The sequence below is a fragment of the Phocoena phocoena genome, chromosome X (assembly GCF_963924675.1).
Source record: "Phocoena phocoena chromosome X, mPhoPho1.1, whole genome shotgun sequence".
Lineage (NCBI taxonomy): Eukaryota > Metazoa > Chordata > Mammalia > Artiodactyla > Phocoenidae > Phocoena > Phocoena phocoena.
This window is the reverse complement of record NC_089240.1, coordinates 63,818,361-63,839,495: the sequence shown is the minus strand read 5'-3', so window position 1 is coordinate 63,839,495 and position 21,135 is coordinate 63,818,361. Positions and strand designations below refer to the sequence as shown.

The window sequence follows — 21,135 nt, the reverse complement described above, 5'->3', positions numbered from 1 at the left end:
TAATTAGGGAAATACTAATTTAAACAAAAAGCACATTTTACCCTTAAAAGTAGCAACAACTAAAACTTATTAATATCCAGCATTGTTGAGGATATGGAGACCTGGCACCCTGGTACACTGTTGGTTGGTGTATATGCTGTTGGAGCGTTTTTGGAAGACAGTTGGGCAATTTCTATCAAAGGATAAACATATGCTTACCTTTTAACTCATCAGTGTGCTTCTAGGAATCCTTCTTACAGAAATGCATGGGTTTACATAAGTCACATATACAATGATATTTTATTTCAACATTGTTTATAGTAGCAAAAGTTTTAATATCCATCAGTAGAGGAATGGATAAGATAAATATGATATATTCTTAGTATCACACAACTGTTGAAAATAATGAGGTAGGTTTCTGTTACTGACATGAACAATTTCCAGGTTGTGTTAAGTGAAAAAAGCAACTTACAAACGAATATGTATAGTATGGCCCCACTTCTGTTGGAAAAAAAAGTGTTTGTTTAGGCACATAAATGCGTCAGAAAAAGTCTAGGATAATAACGCAACAAATTGTTCATGGTGATTAGCTCTGGGAAAGGAAATGGAGCAGGCATGAGGGGGTGATAAAAGGAGTTACAATGTTTTACTTTTTATGCCTTTATGTCTTTACTATTCTTTGAATTGTTAAATATGAACATGCATGTCTATGTGTGTATATATAAATCTGCTCCAGGATGCTGTCCTCTTCCATAATACCATTTACTACAACCTCTTATATGGAAACATCAATGCTTCACCAGAGGAAGTGTATGCAGTGGCAAAATTAGCTGGACTACATGATGCAATTCTTCGAATGCCACATGGATATGACACCCAAGTAGGGGAACGAGGACTCAAGCTTTCAGGTAATCAAAGATTTTAGACCTGGCCCCCACTTATATACTCCCTTCACACTTTAATTTGTCAGGGCCATTTACTAGAAAATGTAATGACAGAGTACAAACATAGTGCTCATCCAGTCTCTTTTGACAAATTCCCGTTTCCTGCCTGTCACTGTAAACAATTCAGCTTGCTAGAAGTAACTGTTCTCAAATCATGCAAGTCTCTTTCTTTCACTTGAAGCTGCAAACACTGTAAGTGCTTAATAGTAAGTTACTGATACATGTTGAGATCAGTGTTAACTTATTATCTATAATCTTAATATTAAAAGCCAAGGTCATTATTCACATGGGAAAGAAGTAAGAGTAGGGACAAGAAATTTGATAGTAAATAGTGTATCTCCTCATAATTTCCTAGATCATTATGGGATGTTTTCAATACTTTAGACCTCCTTATACTTATACTTCCTTAGAGCCAACTTCATTTTCATGTCTTTGTTGGTTCAGTGGCCAAGTAAATTTTAGGGCTTGCACATTTTAACTTAAGTGTTTAATTATGAGATGATTACTATGTTTAATAATGGATCATCCTAAAATGACTGAATTTTTTTGAGGATCCATAAAAATGTTTCTTTGCCCTAAATTATTTGAATTCTAAAAGTATAATGATATCTAATACCTGAAAGTATTAATGTAACTCATAAACATACTGCATCCTTTACATTTACTCTTCATTCTAGTTTAGTTTGGATACAAAATGTCTAGATTAGGGATGAGGGTAAGGAAAAAGAGAATGAAGAATACTCCACATGAATTTTAATGAATCCCTGTTCCTCTTCATTGTAAGCTGGCTTCAGTTATTCACATTGATTAGGTACAAGCTGTGTGCAAGCAGCTGTGCTAAATGATTTGAGAGTTAAAAAGATGAAGCATCAAGGGACCTACTCTCAAGGAATTTACAGTCTATTAGAAAGTTTTGATCTAGGTTTAGAAAATACTAAGCAAAGACTATTTTCAAGTTTAGGTGGTTTGTAGTAGCTATTTAGTCATTACCTGATAGTATAAGATGCCTGCTTCATTCCAGTCCACCTTTATACTTTACCATTGCTCTTCATAGGACTTTGCAATTAACTAGCCCACACCCCAGATTATTTATCCGTTGGGCTAATTCTAGAGATACCCAATTTGTCACGTAATAGACTAGCCCTCTCAAACATGACTTTGCTTCAGTTAGCTATGCTGCATCCCATTTTTCAATCATTTTGTTCCTCTCTGCATGCCTTTGGGGGTAGGAATGTTTAACAAAATTTTATTCTTATCTAATACCCATTGCCTTACAACCAGGCCTCTCCAAATGAGCAATGTATTATTTAGCACCTATGCAAATAATTTTGGTAGAGAACAAAGAAATGTTTCTTTTCCAAATTCTATTGAATAGAATTGAAACTGGGTTGGTTTCCACTTGAAATTTGGGGAACGTGTAAACTAGTTCTTCCTCTGAGTATCTAGTTTTTTTAGGAGCTTTCTGCTGCTGAGTTGCTAGGTGGGTAAGCAGATTGTTCTGGCATACTGCCTGTCTTGACAGGAGAATTTTGAACTTACAAAATGAGGAAGAGTGTGGATCGTATGAATATACATGTATTCACTAATATTAGACATAAGGAGCCCCTCTTACAGGTTGAAGATAATAATTGAAGAACAGATAAAAGTGAAATAATACTTGTGTACCAGATAATCAACAGGTAGAGCTTGTTTTCTGAAGAGGTTACTGATGCTAAAAAGTACAGGTTTTTTCAGACATTGATAAATTAATGGATAATGAACAAGAAAAGAAGCCAAAAGGGACACATTCAGCAAAGCACCATCTTTTGTACTTCCAACCATAGTTTTATGTAAGATTGATGGCCTTAGACCTGCAGGAGTCCCAGTGGAGAAAGAAAGATTCCTTTCTTTTCTCTAGAATAAATTTAAGAGTAATTATGCGTTTGTACATTATGAAAGGAAGAGCATTGGACTGGGAATAGTCAGGGGTAATTAGTCGGTTCTAGCAGATTTTGCTAGAACTTGCCTGTGACTTTGAGCAAATTACTTAACCTTTCTGGGCTTCTGTTTCCTTTCTGTTTTAAAATTCTGCTATGCTAGAGTCCTATAGCAAATAACTAAGGTGAAATAAGAGGTCCTAGTTTGTAGCCTTAACTTTGAAGAGTGCTGTGAAAATAATAGCTTTCTGTCAAAAAAAAAAGTCTTTAAGAATACTGGCTGAATGGTACTTTTTTATGTTAAGAAATAAATTTAGATATTCATAGTTTCATGTCTTCAAGTTTTCAGGCTTCAGATATTGAATTTGGTTTTGGCTTTGTTGATTCTCTAATATTGAAATTTTTCTATCTGAGGTTGCTCTTCATTGGGAAGTAATATAAAGTACATATAAAGTAACATGTCATGAGCATATTTCTGGTGAGGGAGTTTAATTCTGGAATCAAAGTTGTCACCTCCCCTCCTTGTTCTTTTCGCCTGCCATGAAGTCAGAATTCAGAATCACATTTATGTTCCAGGGAATGTAGTTTGTCAAAGGATATTATATATGAACATAAACTCTTATAGCTGAGTAAAATGATCAGTAATCAGTAAAGATAAATATTGAAGGTATTATTTGGTAGTTGTAATTAATGGAAATACTAGAAATATAAAATATGTATGTTATGCTCTCTTAAACTAAAAATTTTCTTTACTAGGAGGAGAAAAGCAAAGAGTAGCAATTGCAAGAGCCATTTTGAAGGACCCCCCAGTCATTCTCTATGATGAAGCTACTTCATCATTAGATTCAATTACTGAAGAGGTAAATGATCGTGAAAGCATAAAACTCTTTAATTCAAATTGCTTAACTTTTTTCCTTAGAAGTTTCAGTAAAATAGCTGCATTCTTTCATATTTTGAATGAGCTTCAATAGAAGGTTCTGTAGAGCCAAATACCTAGCCCTTTTCCCCAATGTAGGAAGTGTTGATAGTAAGAATGCCAGGTTGCATTATATTATCACACTGTTAAGTCCATTTGCAAATATATCTCTTTTTGAAACTGTGTGTGACACGTTATGCTCTTGTTGTATTACCTTTTCATCTTGCAGAGCTGTGGGAATCAACTAACCTGCTGACAAAGGAAGGTTTTAGTCTTTCTGCTTTTTGCCACTTAACATTCATTAAAATAGGTCTTATAAATGATTGTGACACGGTACTCACCAGAAAGCCTTTCACTTATCATGGAGCAACTCACTAAGATGCAAATTAGGCACACACAGCCTGCGGTTCTGGTATCAGTGTATATTCATTTCATAACAAGTATTGTGAAGCACCAAGATGTTGTGACACTGATGTCATGGTACTACCCAGCAACTACATTAAACATCATAACATCTTTGTATTAAATACCAAACTCTTAACAGCAATCATAATTTCATGAATGAATCCCCTTAATCTAAAACTGAAGATAGACTGATGTAATTTGTCAGTTGCCTCCATTCACCTACGTTTTACTTGAATATATAGTAAAACCCTATTGTTGAAGGATAGGCCTAATTTCAGCTTTAGAGCATATATGACATATATTTGCATATGGAGTTAAGTTTCAGGGCACATTACTTGATCTGCCATATGTTTAAAACAGCTTAATTTCTAAGTCAGTTGTTTAGCATGAGGATTTGTTATATTTATTTAGAAAATTTTTATTTTATTTATTTTTCATGAAAAGGCATTTTATTTTAAATATAGCACTGTGTACATGTCAGTCCCGAACTCCCAATCTATCCCTCCCCGCACCCTGCCCCCATGATAACCATAAGTTCATTCTCTAAGTCTGTGAGTCCATTTCTGTCTCGTAAACAAGTTCATTTGCATCATTTTTTTTATATTCCACATATAAGCAATATCATATATTTGTCTTTTTCTGTCTGACTTAACTTCACTTAGTGTGAAGTATAATCTCCAAGTCCATCCATGCTGCTGCAAATGGCATTATTTCAGTCTTTTTAATGGCTGAGTAATATTGCATTGGATATATATACCACATCTTCTTTATCCATTCATCTGTTGATGGACACTTAGGTTGCTTTCATGTTTTGGCTATTGTAAACAGTACAGCAGTGAACAGTGAGGTGCATGTATCATTTCAAATTATGGTTTTCTCCAGATATATGCCCAAGAGTGGGATTGCTGAATCATAGGGTAGCTCTATTTTTAGTATTTTAAGGAACCTCCATACTGTTCTCCATAGTGGCCATACTATTTTACATTCCCACCAACAGTGTAAGAGGGTTCCCTTTTCTCCACACCCTATCTAGCATTTATTGTTTGCAGATTTTTTGATGATGGCCATTCTGACTGGTATGAGGTGATATCTCATTGTAGTTTTGATTTGCACTTCTCTAATAATTAGCGATGTTGAGCATCTTTTCATGGGCCTCCTGGCCATCTGTATGTCTTTGGAGAAATGTCTCTTTAGGTCCTCTGCCCATTTTTTGATTAGGTTGTTTGTTTTTTCAATATTGAGCTGCATGAGCTGTTTGTAAAGTTTGGAGACTAATACCTTGTTTGCAAATATTTTCTCCCAGTCTGTGGGTTGTCTTTTCAGTTTGTTTATGGCTTCCTTTGCTGTGCAAAAGCTTTTGAGTTTTATTAGGTCCCACTTGTTTATTTTTGTTTTTATTTCCGTTACCCTGTGAGACAGATTGAAAAAGATATTGCTGTGATTTTTGTCAAAGGGTGTTCTGCCTATGTTTTCCTCTAAGCGTTTTATAGTATCCGGTCTTACATTTAGGTCTTTAATCCATTTTGAGTTTATTTTTGTGCATGGTATTAAAGAATATTCTAATCTCAGTTTTTTACATGTAGCTGTCCAGTTTTCCTAGCACTATTTATTGAAGAGACTGTCTTTCCTCCATTTTATAGTCTTGCCTCCTTTGTGGTAGATTAATTGGCCATAGGTGCATGGGTTTATTTCTGGGCTTTCTATCCTTTTGATCTATATTTCTGTTTTTGTGCCAGTACCATACTGTTTTGATGAGTGTAGATTTGTAGTATAGTCTGAAGTCAGGGAGCCTTGATTCCTCTAGCTCCATTTTTCTTTCTTAAGTTTGCTGTAGATATTTAGGGTCTTTTGTGGCACTGTACAAATTTTAAGATTTTTTTGTTGTAGTTCTGTGAAAATGCCATTGATAATTAGATAGGCATTGCATCAAAGCTGTAGATTACCTTGGGTAATATAGTCATTTTGACAATATTGATTCTTCCAATCCAAGAGCATGCTGCACCTAAGAAGTTCGCATGCCACAACTAAAGATCCCACATGCTGTAACGAAGGTCCCACTTGCTGCAACTAAGTCCTGGTGCAGCCTAATTTATTTATTTATTTATTTAGGCTGCACCAGGACTTAGTTGCAGCAAATGGGACCTTCGTTACAGCATGTGGGATCTTTAGTTGTGGCATGCGAACTTCTTAGGTGCAGCATGCAGACTCTTAGTTATGGCATGCAGGATCTAGTTCCCGACCACGGATCGAGCCTAGGCCCCCTGCATTGGGAGCATGGAGTGTTACCCACTGGACCACCAGAGAAGTCCCAACATGGTAGATCTTTCCATGTGTGTCATCTTTGATTTCTTTCACTAGCATCTTATAGTTTTCAGAGTACAGGTCTTCTGCCTCCTTAGGTAGGTATATCCCTAGGTATTTTATTCTTGTTGATGTGATGGTAAATGGAATTGTTTCTTTAATTTCTCTTTCTGATCTTTCATTGTTGGTGTATAGAAATGCAACAGATTTCTGTGTATTAATTTTGTATCCTGCAGCTTTACCAAATTCATTGATGAGCTCTAGTTGTTTTCTGGTAGCATCTTTAGGATTTTCTACATATAGTATCATGTCATCTGCAAACACTGACAGTTTTACTTCTTCTTTTCCAATTTGGATTCCTTTTATTCCTTTTTCTTCTCTGCTGTGGCTAGGACTTCTGAAACTATGTTGAATAAAAGCGGTGAGAGTGGGCATCCTTACCTTGTTCCAGATCTTAAAGGAAATGCTTTCAGCTTTTTGCCATTGAGTATGATGTTAGCTGTAGTTTTGTCATATATAGCCTTTATTATGTTGAGGTAGGTTCCCTCTGTGCCCACTTTCTGGAGAGTTTTTACCATAAATGGGTGCTAAGTTTTGTCAAAAACTTTTTCTCTGTCTATTGAGATGATCATTTGGTTTTTATTCTTCATTTTGTTGATGTGGTGTATCACACTGATTGATTTGCAGATATTGAAAAATCCTTGCATCCCTGGGATAAATCCCACTTGATCATGGTGTATGATACTTTTAATGTATTGTTGGATTCAGTTTGATAGTATTTTGTTGAGGATTTTTGCATCTCTGTTCATTAGTGATATTGGCCTGTAATTTTCTTTTTTCGTGGTATGTCTGTCTGGTTTTTGTATAACGGTGATGATGGCCTCATAGAATGCATTTGGGAGTGTTCCTTCCTCTGCTGTTTTTTGGAATAGTTTCAGAAGAATTGTTGTTAACTCTTCTAAATGTTTGATAGCATTTGCCTGTGAAGACATCTGGTCCTGGACTTCTGTTTGTTGGGAGTTTTTTAATCACATTTTCAATTTCAGTACTTGTGATTCGTCTGTTTATAGTTTCTATTTCTTCCTTGTTCAGTCTTGGGAGATTGTACCTTTCTAAGAATTGTCCATTTCTTCCAAGTTGTACATTTTATTGGCATATAGTTGATTGTAGTAGTCTCTTATGGTCCTTTGGATTTCTGTGGTGTCCATTATAACTTCTCCTTTTTCATTTCTAATTTTATTGATTTCAGCCCTCTCCCTTTTTTTCATGATGAGCCTGGGTAAAGGTTTGTCAATTTTGTTTATCTTTTCAAAGAACCAGCTTTTAGTTTCATTGATCTTTTCTGTTGTTTCCTTCATTTCTATTTCATTTATTTTTGCTCTTATCTTTGATTTCTTTCTTTTGCTAACTTTGGGTTTTGTTTGTTCTCCTTTCTCTAGTTGCTTTAGGTGTACATTTAGGTTGTTTATTTGTGATTTTTCTTGTTTCCTGAGGTAAGATTGTATTGTTATAAACTTCCTTCTTCGAACTGGTTTTACTGTGTCCCATAGGTTTGGGATCTTTGGGCTTTTGTTTTCATTTGTTTCTAGGTATTTTTTGATTTCTTCAGTGATCCATTGGTTGTTTAGTAGCATATTTTTTAGCCTCCACATGTTTATAATTTTTACTTATTTTTCTTGTAGTTGATTTCTAATCTCATAGCGTGTAGTCAGAAAAGACACTTGATATGATTTCAGTTTTCTTAAATTTACCGAGGCTCACTTTGTGGCCCAGCTTGTGATCAATCCTGGAAAATGTTCCATGTGCACATGACAAAAACGTGTATTCTGCTGCTTTTGGATGGAATTCTCTATAAGTATCAGTTAAGTCCATCTGGTCTAATGTGTCATTTAAGGCCTGTGTCTCCTTGTTGATTTTCTGTCTGGATGATCTGTCCACTGATGAAAATGGTGTGTTAAAGTCCCCCATTATTGTGTTACTATTGATTTCTCCCTTCATGGCTGTTAGTATTTGCCTTATACATTGAGGTGCTCCTATGTTGGGTGCATATATATTTACAATTGTTATATCTTCTTCTTGGATTAATCTCTTAATCATTATGTAGTGTCCTTCCCTGTCTCCTGTAACAGTCTTCATTTTAAAGTCTACTTTGTCTGATATGAGTATTGCTACCACAGCTTTCTTTTGATTTCCATTTGTATGGAATACCTTTTTCCATCCCATCACTTTCAGTCTGTGTGTGTCCCTAGATCTGAAATGGGTCTCTTATAGACAGCATATATAGGGGTCTTGTTTCTGTATCCATTCAGCCAGTCTGTCTTTTGGTTGGAGCACTTAATCCATTTATGTTTAAGGTAATTATCGATATGTATGTTCTTATTACCCTTTTGTTAATTGTTTTGGATTTGTTTCTTTAGGTCTTTTTTCTCCCCTTCCTCTTTTGTTCTCTTGTTAATTGATGACTAACTTTAGTGTTGTATTTGGATTCCTTTTTCTTTTTTGTGTGTGTATCTATTGTAGATTTGTGGCTTGCAGTTACCATAAGGTTTTGATATGGTAGTCTGTATATAAGCAAGGTTGTTTTAAGTTGCTGGTCTTTTAATTTCAAATGCATTTTCAATACCCTGCATTTGTTCTCTCCTCACTAATTGCTGATTTTGATATATTTGTGTACAGATGATTTCCTTGCTTTACACTATGTTTGCCTTTACCAGTGAGCTTTTCCATTCATAATTTTCCTGTTTCTAGTTGTGGCCTTTTCTTTTCCACTTAGAGAACAATCTTTAGCATTTGTTTTAAGGCTGGTCTGGTAGTGCTGAATTCTCTTAGCCTTTACTTGTCTGTAAAGCTTTAGATTCTCCATCAAATCTGAATGTGAGCCTTGCTGGGTAGACTCTTCTTGTTTGTAGATTTTTCCCTTTCATTACTTTAAATATATTGTACCACTCGCTTCTGGCCTACAGAGTTTCTGTTGAGAAATCCGCTGATCACCTTATGGGATGTGGGAGTTCCTGTGTATGTTTTTGTTGCTTTTCCCTTGTTGCTTTAATAATTTTTCTTTATCTTTAATTTTGTCAAGTTGAGTACTATTTTGTCTTGGTGTGTTCCTCCTTGGGTTTATCCTACCTGGGGGTCTCTGCACGTCCTGGGCTTGAGTGACTGTTTCCTTTCCCATGTTAGGGAAGTTTTCAGCTATTATCTCTTCAAATACTTTCTCAGGTCCTTTCTCTCTTCTCCTTCTGGGACCCCTATAATATGAATGTTGGTGCTTTTAATGTTGTCCCAGAGGTCTCTAAGACTGTCTTCATTTCTTTTCATTCTTTTTTCTTTATTATTTTCCATGGCAGTGATTTCCAACAGTCTGTCTTCCAGGTCAGTTATCCATTCTTGTGCCTCAGTTATTATGCTATTGATTCCTTCTTGTGTATTTTTCATTTTCAGTTATTGTGTTGTTCATCTCTGTTTGTTTGTTCTTTAGTTCTTCTAGGTCTTTGTTATACATTTCTTGCATTCTCAATCCTTGCCTCCATTCTTGTTCCAAGGTCTTGAATCATCTTCACTATCATTATTCTGAATTCTTTTTCTGGTAGATTGCCTATCTCCACTTAATTTAGTTGTTCTTCTGGGGTTTTATCTTTTTCCTTCATCTGGGACATATTCCTCTGCCATCTCATTTTGTCTAATTTTCTGTGATTTCAGTTTACATTCCGTAGGCTGCTGGATTGTAGTTCTTGCTTCTGCTGTCTGTCCTCTAGTGGATGAGGCTGTCTAAGGGGCTTGTGCATGCTTCCTGATGGGAGGAGCTGGTCCCTACCTACTGGGTGGAGCTGGGTCTTGTCCCTCTGGTAGGCAGGGCTGTGCTCAGGAAGATTTTTAGCAGCTTGTCTGCTGATGACTGAAGCTGTGTTCCCACCCTGTTGGTTGCATGGCCTGAGGTGTTCCAGCACTGGTGCCTACAGGCTGTAGGGTGGGGCTAATGGCAGCCTCCGGGAGGGCTCACACCAATGAGTACTCCACAGATCTGCTGCTGCCAGTGTCCTTATCCCCACAGTGAGCCACTGCCACCCCACACCTCTGCAGGAGACCCTCCATTACTAACACGTAGTTTGGGCCCCGTCTCTTATGAGGTCACTGCTTTTTTCCCCTGGGTTCTGGTGCACACACGATCTTGTGTCAGCCCTCCAAGAGTGGAGTTTCTGCTTTTCCCAGCCCTGTAGAATTCCTGTGATCAAACCCTGCTGGCCTTCAAAGCCAGATTCTCTGGAGCTCCTCCTCCTGTTGCTGGACCTCCAGGCTGGGAAGCCTGACGTGGGGCTCAGGACTTTCACTACTGTAGGAGAACTTCTGTGGTGTAACTGTTTTCCAGCTTGTGGGTCAAGCACCCAGCAGGTATGGAATTTGATTTTATTGTGATTGTGCCCCTCCTACTGTCTTGTTGTTATTTCTTCTTTGCCTTTGGATGTAGGGTATCTTTTTTGGTAGGTTTCAGTGTTTTTTTGTCAGTGGTTGTTTACCCGTTGATTGTGATTTTGACGTTTACATAAGAAGGGGTGAGCTCAGGTCCTTCTGCTCCACCATCATGAGCTAATCTGCACCAGACTCCATTCATATGCATAGTAGGAATCTGCTTACAAGAACTTTGTACCTAAAAATGTGTTATCCACATTTATCACAATTTCAGAGTCCTAACAACAGTCATTATTTGAGTCACGTATCTTTATTAGCTCACAGAGCATAACCCATTAATTGCTAGCAGAGAACACTCCCCCTTGAGGGAATGAGTTACCAGAAGATTTGGTAAATTTTAATCAACCTTTTAAAAAGGTCCAGAACATCAGTAGGATGTGAGAGTTTAAGTTCTGGAGGGTAGGAAAGAGGAGTCCTCCCCAGACATCACAATTTTTCTTAGAATTGACCCTGTGCTTGATTTTCAGTCTGCCATAGTAAAATATAAGGTCTTCTTTTCATGGGTAGCCATCTATTCATGATAATTTTATTTCTTTAATAAATACAGTGATTAGAGGTACCTTTAGGAAGCCATTGGGAATATCACCATCCCCCACACTGCTATTTCCATCTAGCTAGCTGTACTTAGACCCAGGTTTCCAAGTATAGGTGAATATGTATACAGCTGCCTTACATTTTACAGGCAGTAGACAAAAATGTATTTTCCAGAATGCCTTAAGAAGTCAGACTGCTTTTGAAAAAGAAGTTTTCTCAAGTTAAACATGCATCGTTGTCCTTGTCACCTTTTCCATCCTCTGTGTTTGAACTGAGGAAAAGCAACTGCTCCTGTACCTTTTGAGTTTCCTATCTTTCTTGATTTTTTTTGTACTTCTCCACATCCTATCACTTGAGTCCCTCCTCATTTTGTTTTTGCTCTCATTGTCCAGATAAACATATATGGCTATTATGCTCCTGATACCAGTGGATTCATCATTGTTATTGTTTGTTTTTATGTATAGAAAATATCTACCTTCTCCCAAACTTTATAATTTAAAGAAATATTGCTTATCTTAAAGCTAATTTTTTCCATAATAATATGTTCATATTCACCTTCCCTCTTTGATTTTATTCTCTTCTTAGTAATTATTAGATTAGGTAAAATATTTGGTAGTGGTATAAAGTTTATATAATACCAAATTAACTAGCATTTTATAGATTCTTTTCAGAAATACATGAGTATTTTAATATACATTTGCCTAATAGATAGATCTTTTTTTCCCCTCCTACTGTTCTTGTTGTCAAACTTGCAGACTATTCTTGGTGCCATGAGGGATGCAGTCAAACACAGAACTTCTATTTTCATTGCACACAGATTGTCAACAGTTGTTGATGCAGATGAGATCATTGTCTTGGACCAGGTAAGAGGTTGAACTTTAAAGTTTAGTGTTTGAAGAACATTAGAAATTGTTACAAACACAAGCAACTTAAATATTGTTTCTAAAGAAAGTTATACAATTTTGTGTTATTTGAGTAAGACTGAATCCTGATAGGATTCCATTTTTACCTCCTTTTGATAGGAAATAATGCATGCCACTTCCAAAAATGAATAAACTGTATTAACTCACTCTATTAAAGTTTTAAAAGCAAAGTTAGATGAGGAAGGCATTAAATCCTAATATGGTAGAGGCAGTTTTAAAGGGTATGTATTTAAAATAATTTTTCTTTATTCATTTTTGCTCTGTACAGAATCTTTGCTCATTGTCTTTACTGTATTTTGTATTTTCATTTTTCTAATACCTGCACATACCCTTGATGTCTAAAAGAAAATTACCATAAAATAAAGTCATTTTCATGCATGGCCATTTTTATCTTTTTCCTCATGAGGAAAGTAAGAAAAAGGACAGCCTGCTTTATTTCTCTGAGGGAATTACTATAAGAGTATACTGTCTAAATGTTCTGAACAAATCAGAGTGCCACTATTGCGATTGGTAGATTTGAAAATTGTAATCGTTTTTCTTTTCTCCTCTCTGTAGGGATATCTTATTCCCACCCCCCTTTGTACTTGATTATTTCTAACAGTGTTTTCTATGCTTATTTCTCCATTCTAATACATAAGCCTTCAATTTTTTATCATTTTGAAAGCCTGAATACTGGGAGTTAAGAGAGAAGCATTCTCTTGTACTGTCTATATTGAGAGAGAATTTTTCATGCCACTAAAATTTCTTATGGGATATTCAGTTCTGTGCTATATATATTATTTCTTTTATGTGTTACCTGTGCACTTTCTACCCTAGGTCTTTTTGTTCATTTGTTCAAAAATGCTAACATTCACTAAAATATAAACTGATTTTCTTCAGTATGCTTGTTCCAGCGTGTCTTAAATGGGAAATTTTATAAATATACTTTATTATCTCATTGATGTCCAGGTATCTGAAATAAAATCTGCTCTTTTGTGCTTTTTACTAAACTTTCCAGTTGTATGCAGTCATGTACATAGAGCCTTTTCTTGTAAATATAAAATGTTAAAAGTACTTTAACAAGCATGTGCTTACCTACCTCATGCCAGGAGGTTCACAGTATCTATACAGTTGTATCATAACATTGCCACTTGGGGTTTGGATTATAATTGGAACTAACTATTGATCATACCATTTGTATCTAAAATCTCTTTATGTTGAATTTGATGGTTCTATAATTGCTTGATTATGAAGATCAGAGATTTTCATTTTCTAGTGAAACTAATGTGACCTCATGTGTTCCGTCAACAGTCTCTGGTAGTATTAATATTAAGTCTGCATAACAGAGTTCCCAAGGCCCTTCCTCTTGCAGCCTGGTGATTACCCGTTCCCAGCCTTGGCAAGAGACTGGAGGTTTACTTGTCAGGAAATTGAGTCAGAGAGGCTCTGGACACAAGAAAATTACCAAGAACATTAACAAAGATGGACGAGATTAACTGGAAATCAAAACATACCGAAGAATAAGACCACAGACCCTCCTGTGCCACTGGCTCCAAGAACCTTGCCAACCAATTATTTATTTCTACTGTCACCACTTCTTCCCTCACCAACAGATAATTAGAGGATTCTTCTCTAGAGAAACAAAAGTAGCCCCATAAAAAACATGTTCATATTTGGGGACCCCCACAAAATGACCAGATACCCATATGATCATCCTACAATGAAACCCAACAGCTGAGAAGTCCACTCCCATGCACATAGAGCTTCCAGTCAGCTTTTTTTAATACTGTATTTTTAAGTGTCAGTGGATAATAAAGGAAGGCCTCCAAAGCAAGCAGAAAAAAATTCAGTAGAAAATATAGACAATGCAGAGAGCATAAGAAAACTTTAAAATATAATTAATATCATCAGAGGCCATGGAAAATATAGCATTTTAAAATAAGGACAAATGCTGTTAAGAAAAAAAGTAAAGAAGACTTAATATTGCATGAGTTCCAGGATACAGTGTTAAGTGACAGTAAGAAAGCTGCAAAAGAGTATACAGTATGCTACCTTTTGCAAGGAGGATGTGGGGGAAACATATGTATATTTACTTGTTTCTGCAAAAAGAAACCCTGGGAGAATAAACTAGAAACTAAAGACATTGTTTACCTGCAGGATGGAGACAAAAAGGGGTAGAAGACAAAGGGGAGGGAGTAAGACTTTGCTGATTATACTTTTTTGTATTATTTTTACTTTTGAACCATGCTAATGTTTTTATATATTTAAAAATCAACAAGGACGGGCAGAAACAGGAATTGGATACAAACAGAAAGAAGTAAAACTAGGTACATAATGAATTAATAACATAACTATGTAGAAGAAAAATAGCATGCAGAATTAACCCAAATAACTTTTGAACACATTACTCTGATTATTTAGCCTTAGTGGAATATATTATAAGGATAAAAATAACTCAGACTTGAAAAAAAATAACTCAGACTTGAACTTAGTAAGTTTGTTTTTGGTAGTAGCATGAGAGTAGCTGTTTTGAAACTATTTTGTGTATACTGTAAGACTGAGCATGTGAGTAAATATATTTATGTTGAGAAATAGAGGTCTTACTTGGGAGAAGAAATATACAGCTATGGAATGGGAAAAGAAGAAGAGCCTTGTGATGTTATATTGGAACAGAATTGTCAATATCAGTTCATGATGGAAAAAAATGTTCCTAACTCTGTTCAGTGAAAAGGCCTAGAAACAATGAAATTCCAGTAGTAATGAGTGTAACTAGCACCTAGATCTTGGACACTAAATACTGTTCCTCACTAAAAGGAACCAAGACTCCTTGGAGAAATGACTGATTCCATATTTGGAGCAGGGAAATTAATGAAGGCATATCACAAGGGCACAGGAACCATTTTGAATGGGTTCCCACTGGCCAAGTGTGGGATGATTTGAATGTCAAAAATAAATAAATAATGATACTAATGAATTATAACACATTGAATAAAAAACTAATCTATAATTCCATAATTGTACTTAGAGAAAGCTCTTTTTTAAAAATGAAATCTTGCCATTTAGAGCAATGTTAATGGACCTGGAGGGTATTATGCTAAGTGAAATAAGTCAGAGAAAAAGAAATACTGTACGATTTTACTTATATGTGAAATCTAGAAAACAGCAAATGAACAAACAAAACAGAAACAGACTCATAAATACAGAGAACATACTGGTGGTTGCCAGAGGCGGCAGGGGGGACGGATGAAATAGGTGAAGGGTACTAAGAAGTACAAGCTAAGTCATGGGGATGTAATGTACACATAGGGAATATAGTGAATAATATTTTCATAACTTTGTATGGTGACAGATGGTAACTGGACTTAACTGAGGTAGTCATTTCATAATATATAAGAATACTGAATCACTGTTGTACACCTGGAACTAATGTAATGTTGTACACCTGAAACTATCGTAATGTTGTATGTTAATTATAACTCGGAGAAAAGAATGCTAACATTCAAGGAATGATAAGTTTATAGAATCATATTTTGCAACCACCATTGTAATAAAGATTCACATAAGGATATCATTGTTTGCTAAAACCATATGGTGAAAAACTATTGGGGAATAGAATATTCACACAGTTTGAAAGCATAACCCATTGATTAATTATTGATTACAAAGAGAAAAAGTACCTTTAAAATAGAGAAATCTGATAGACACTACCTTAGCCAGTTATCAAACTGAAATCATTAATTGTGGAGCAAAATGACATCATGTACCTCCTAATATGATACACTGAGGACATATCACCTATATTGTATTGCAACAAAAATGTTTAGCCTGGATCTAAGAATCAGGAACAACTAGACAAATACAACGTGAAGGGCATTCTTTAAAAAACAAGCCTGGGGCTTCCCTGGTGGCGCAGTGGTTGAGAGTCTGCCTGCCGATGCAGGGGACACGGGTTCATACCCCGGTCCGGGAAGATCCCACATGCCACGGAGCGGCTAGGCCCGTGAGCCATGGCCACTGAGCCTGTGCATCTGGAGCCTGTGCTCCGCAACGGGAGAGGCCACAACAGTGAGGGGCCCGCATACTGCCAAAAAAAAAAAAAAAAAAAAACAAGCCTGGATATTTTAGAAATGTCATTGTTACACTCACACAGAGTAGGAAACTTATAAATTCAATGTGTTGATCCTGATTGGATCCTGGATGGAAAAAATATATAAAGGATATTGGGATAATTGGTAAAATCTAAATATGAACTATATATTAGATAAATTTCTTGGGTGTGATATTATTGTATTTTAGTCATGTAGGAGAATGTCCTTGTTTCAGGAGATACATGCTAATGAAATATTTAGGGGAGAAATGTAATGATGTCCAATACTCATTCTTAAGTGATTTAGCAAAAAGTAGTGTAAATTTAGAGCTAGGATGAAGTGAGAGGAAGCAAATGTGGAAAAACGAACAGTTGCTAACCTAGGAGAAGCATATATAGGCATTCATTTTTACCATTCTTGCAACATTTCAAATTTAAAATGGGGATAGTAAATAAATAAATGAACAACTAGAGAACGAGAGATTTTGAAAATGAAAATAGTCATTTCTGAAATAAAGTCAAGAAACTCTCTAAAGAGTAGAGCAAAAACAGAGAAAATAGAGGAAAGATAAGAAACCAAGAGAATTAGTCTAAGAGGTCCAACATTTGACTAATGGTTGTTCTAGAAAGAGGGGATTGGAAAAAGGGAAGGAAATAACTAAAGAATAATACCCCCAAAATGTTCAGAACTACAGAGCATGAGTTTCCAGATTGAAAGGGCCTACCAAGAACCCACCACAATAAATGGAGGAAAGAAAAATAAAAGTCAAATTATCATAAAATTTCAGAATTGAGCATAAAGAAAAGAACTTAAAAGCTGTGAGAGAAATATCTCTGGGCAGGGTGGGGACTGAATAATAGATTACCTAATATAGTTGATTATGAGAAAAATACTGTTCAGACAGGCTTAAAGTTTAGAGAGAATTACCAATAGTGACATAGAAAACTAAGCAAACGAATAAACAAGGCAGTTACTATGTCCAGGAAGAATAAAATATTATGAGAAAATATGTATAAAATCCTAGTACTTCACTTGGCTCAACAGATAATAATACATAGTCATAATAAAGTACATACTGTGTATTAAATAACATTTATGATATAACTAATGTTATTAAGAGAGTGAAGAGTGAGGCACTGGGAATGTGAAATAGTTAAAAGTGCTGAATCTCATTAATATGTATATGTGTGTAAATGCCAGAAGAAATAGGTACAGATTTGGAGATGAGATATTCAAGGGTGGAGAAGGAGGAGACAAAAGACTGTACTTTCTGTTATAAACTTTGTAATTATTAGCTGACTTTTTAAGCTGTGTACATTTATGCTTTAATACAAATAAAAATAATTTAAAACAATATACATTTTTATAGCAGGATAAATTTTTTGTGATTTATTTCATTGGTTTTCTGCAAAAATAATTCCATTATTTCTACTTTTTGATGCAGTTTTTATTGAGGATTTTTTTTTTTTTGAGGATTTTTTTAATTGAAGTGTAGTTAATGTACAATATTGTGTCAGTGACTCAGTTTTTTTTTCAGATTATATTCAATTATAGGTTATTACAGAAGATTGAATACAGTTCCCTGTGCTATACAGTAAATCCTTTTTGTTTATCCATTTTATATATAGTAATTTATATCTGTTAATCCCATACTCCTAATTTGTTCTTCCCTCCTCCCCACCCCCTTTGGTAACCATAAATGTGTTTTTTATGTCTGTGCAGTGAGATTTTTATTTTTTTTTTACAGTGGTAAATAAAAAAATATAAAATACGTAACCATGGGGACTTCTGTGCCAGTGAAGTGGTCCACAGATACCAAAGTTGAGGACTACATTCAGGATCCAGAGTTCATATAGCTGAGCAAAATAGTTCCTAGACCGTCCAGCCAGCAATCAAGGAGAAGCCTTAAATTTAACCACTCAGAAGTGGGCACACACAAATTTCAGTTATTTTGCTTAAGGGTATATTTGTAAAGGTCCTCTCACCAGGAGTACCAGTAAAAGTGAAAAAATTACTTTTGTCTCCCAACATGTTTAGCAGTAACTGTCCAGAGACAAATTAATTGTAGATAAGAGTTAGAAATCAATACCAATTCTATGCAATGTTAAGTTTAATAGCCAGTGTTAAGAAAAATAGTTACTGGAAGAAATAAACTTTTCATGGAGAAATATTTTTTATTTCAAAGTACACATAGGATTTTGGGATATTTTTTTAAATCCTTTAAATTTCTGTATAAATAACAGTGCTTTTGATGTAAATTTGATTTAAATTTGATTTACTGATTACAGAAAATACCACCTTTAGAAAATCTTCACCTTCCTTTTCTGCTCTTCAAAATGAAAAATGAAACATTCAGATTTTATTTCCTTTAAGTGAAATGGTATCTGGTGTATGGAATTTCATAGCTTTTTGTTTGTTCACTGGACTGATAGCTCAACAGTAAAGAAGGCATTCCTACCTCAGTTTTTCCTATTTGTACTATAATGAAGATTGGGAAAGGTATTTTAATGAATGCAAATCTTTCAAAATTCTTGCTTAGAAAGTATTATGTACTTTCAATTATTATGCTAGTTATATGACTTTCTCTACGTTTCTCTTGTTTTTGCTTATTAGGGTAAGGTGGCTGAACGTGGTACCCACCATGGTTTGCTTGGTAACCCAGGCAGTATTTATTCAGAAATGTGGCATACACAGAGCAGCCATGTGCAGAACCATGGTAATCCCAAATGGGATGCAAAGAAAGAAAATGTGTCCAAAGAGGAAGAAAGGATGAAACTACAAGAAGAAATTGTCAACAGTGTGAAAGGCTGTGGAAACTGTTCCTGCTAAGTCACATGAAACCTTTTCTTTTCTTTTCTTTTCTTCTCTTTTGTTTTTTCTCCCTCCCTCCCTCCCTCCCTCCCTTCCTTCCTTTCTCTCCTCTTTCTTCTTTCCTCCCTTCTTCCTTTCTTTTTGTCCTTGACTACACATTTGCACTAAAGCAGAATTGTTTTATTAAAAAAAAATCATACATTCCCATTTTCTATAATCCTTCTTTTAGATAAGATTTATTTGGAAAGGGAATTGAGTTTTACATCTTTCATAATCTATTTAATGTGATATTTATATTTATCCCCAAATTATTTTCTTGTTACTGCCTTAGTTGTGGTCAAAGCATAATTTTTGTTACTATTTGACTTTACCCCATTTCCATTGTTGAGGCCTGATAGCCATTTGCTATCCATAACCAGATGAATCAGATTGGTTTCCAAATTTTTTATAGTTTTTCAGACCTCCTTTATGCTGACAATTTAGATGGAAGTGTCTGTTTCTTAAAATTTTTTTAAAAATAAGAGATTGTAGGTTCATTGTTTCTCCTCCCCTGCCCCCATTGAAATACTTCAATGATAGTTAACTATACTTACATTTTAAAAATTATTTGCCACTATATACCTTTAAGAGGAAAAACCTTGACCCTCATGTTGGTATGTAGAATGTTCTTCATCATTAACCAGCATTGTAACTGTCATCTAGCGGTGGGAATTTTATTTTTCCACCAAATGAGGTGTTGCTTTTGTTTTGGACCAAAATTTATACATTTCTTTTTAAAGACGCATAAACCCTGATGTAATTTGAGAGTTACCATACTGGGAGTGATCTAAAAAGCTTAGGAAGTTAATTGCCTTTTCTATTTCCATCTTAAATGCACTGCTTTTGCTATCTGAAGTTATACAAAGAAACAACCAAATGGGATGTATGCACGCATGCATGTGTGTACATGTGTATAAAGCAACATCTACTTAAAAATTATTAATGACTTTTAGGCAAATAGGAGAGGATTTCACATATATTTAGATGATCAGGACTCTAATCTGTGTTGACACTTCAGAATTACTTTATTACTAGGTCTTACCTTCCTTTTTCAGTAGTTTAATGAGTTCCTTTAAGCTTGAAATAACAAGGAGGAGCCCAAACAAGATAATCAAGAAATAATTAATAAAATGTTGGTATATATTCACTTAGAAAGCTCCTCTCCCTTTCCAACTTGAATTTGCTTTAATTTGTTGATAGTAATCATTCAGCTTGAAAAACTTGTGTATCATGAACAGCCACATAACTATATAATGAGGCTTTATTTCTCAGAAAAGGTCTTAAAGTATTTATTTGTCTGTGGTTTTATTGTCTTTTAAGTGATAATTTGGTATGGGTGAGATTAATTTTTTTTCTGATTTGTATTGTCACTAGTAGGTAGATATCTAAACTTATCTAAACTTATTGGGTCTGCTGTTATATAAAGGTGATTTGATAAGTAGCTTGAAGCCAGTATTTTATGGTTAGTCTTTGAAAGCACAGTAAGTGGTGCAGGATCTTGCTTTTGGAATTGGAGTTAACGCTGAGATGCGTAATCAGCTTCAAAATGGGGGGTTTTGGACATTTCTTACTCTGAAGCCATAGACGTGATTGCTTTCCTGAGGAACAACAACAAAAAGTCCTTTGAATAACCCAGCTGCATTACTAGAAATGTGGTTAAATAGAAATTTTGCTTCTGTTAATTCCTTCTATACATTTCCAGTGTTGCTGATGGAAAATATTTAGCTTAGTTGCATAATCAAACAGGTAAGATTGAAGTAATCATTAGTAATATTCATTTTGAATGAATAGTGGTATTCAAAGTAAGTGATTTTGTGATATGGGAAACGTATA

The 21,135-nt window shown here is 35.2% G+C and overlaps 1 protein-coding gene across 3 annotated transcripts in view; it reads left to right on the top strand.

Annotated features, from left to right (window-relative positions):
- Positions 1–19,470, top strand: part of ABCB7 (ATP binding cassette subfamily B member 7) — a 132,181-nt gene extending 112,711 nt beyond the window's left edge. For 2 of the 3 annotated variants that reach the window (XM_065900443.1, XM_065900444.1), the window contains exons 12-15: positions 716–887; positions 3,596–3,699; positions 12,218–12,325; positions 19,066–19,281. In XM_065900443.1, coding sequence (XP_065756515.1) covers positions 716–887; positions 3,596–3,699; positions 12,218–12,325; positions 19,066–19,281 — 600 coding nt within the window. Of the gene's footprint in view, positions 1–715; positions 888–3,595; positions 3,700–12,217; positions 12,326–19,065 lie in introns of all 3 variants that reach the window. The other variant, XM_065900442.1, reaches the window with a different exon arrangement.
- The last annotated feature ends 1,665 nt before the right edge of the window (positions 19,471–21,135 follow it).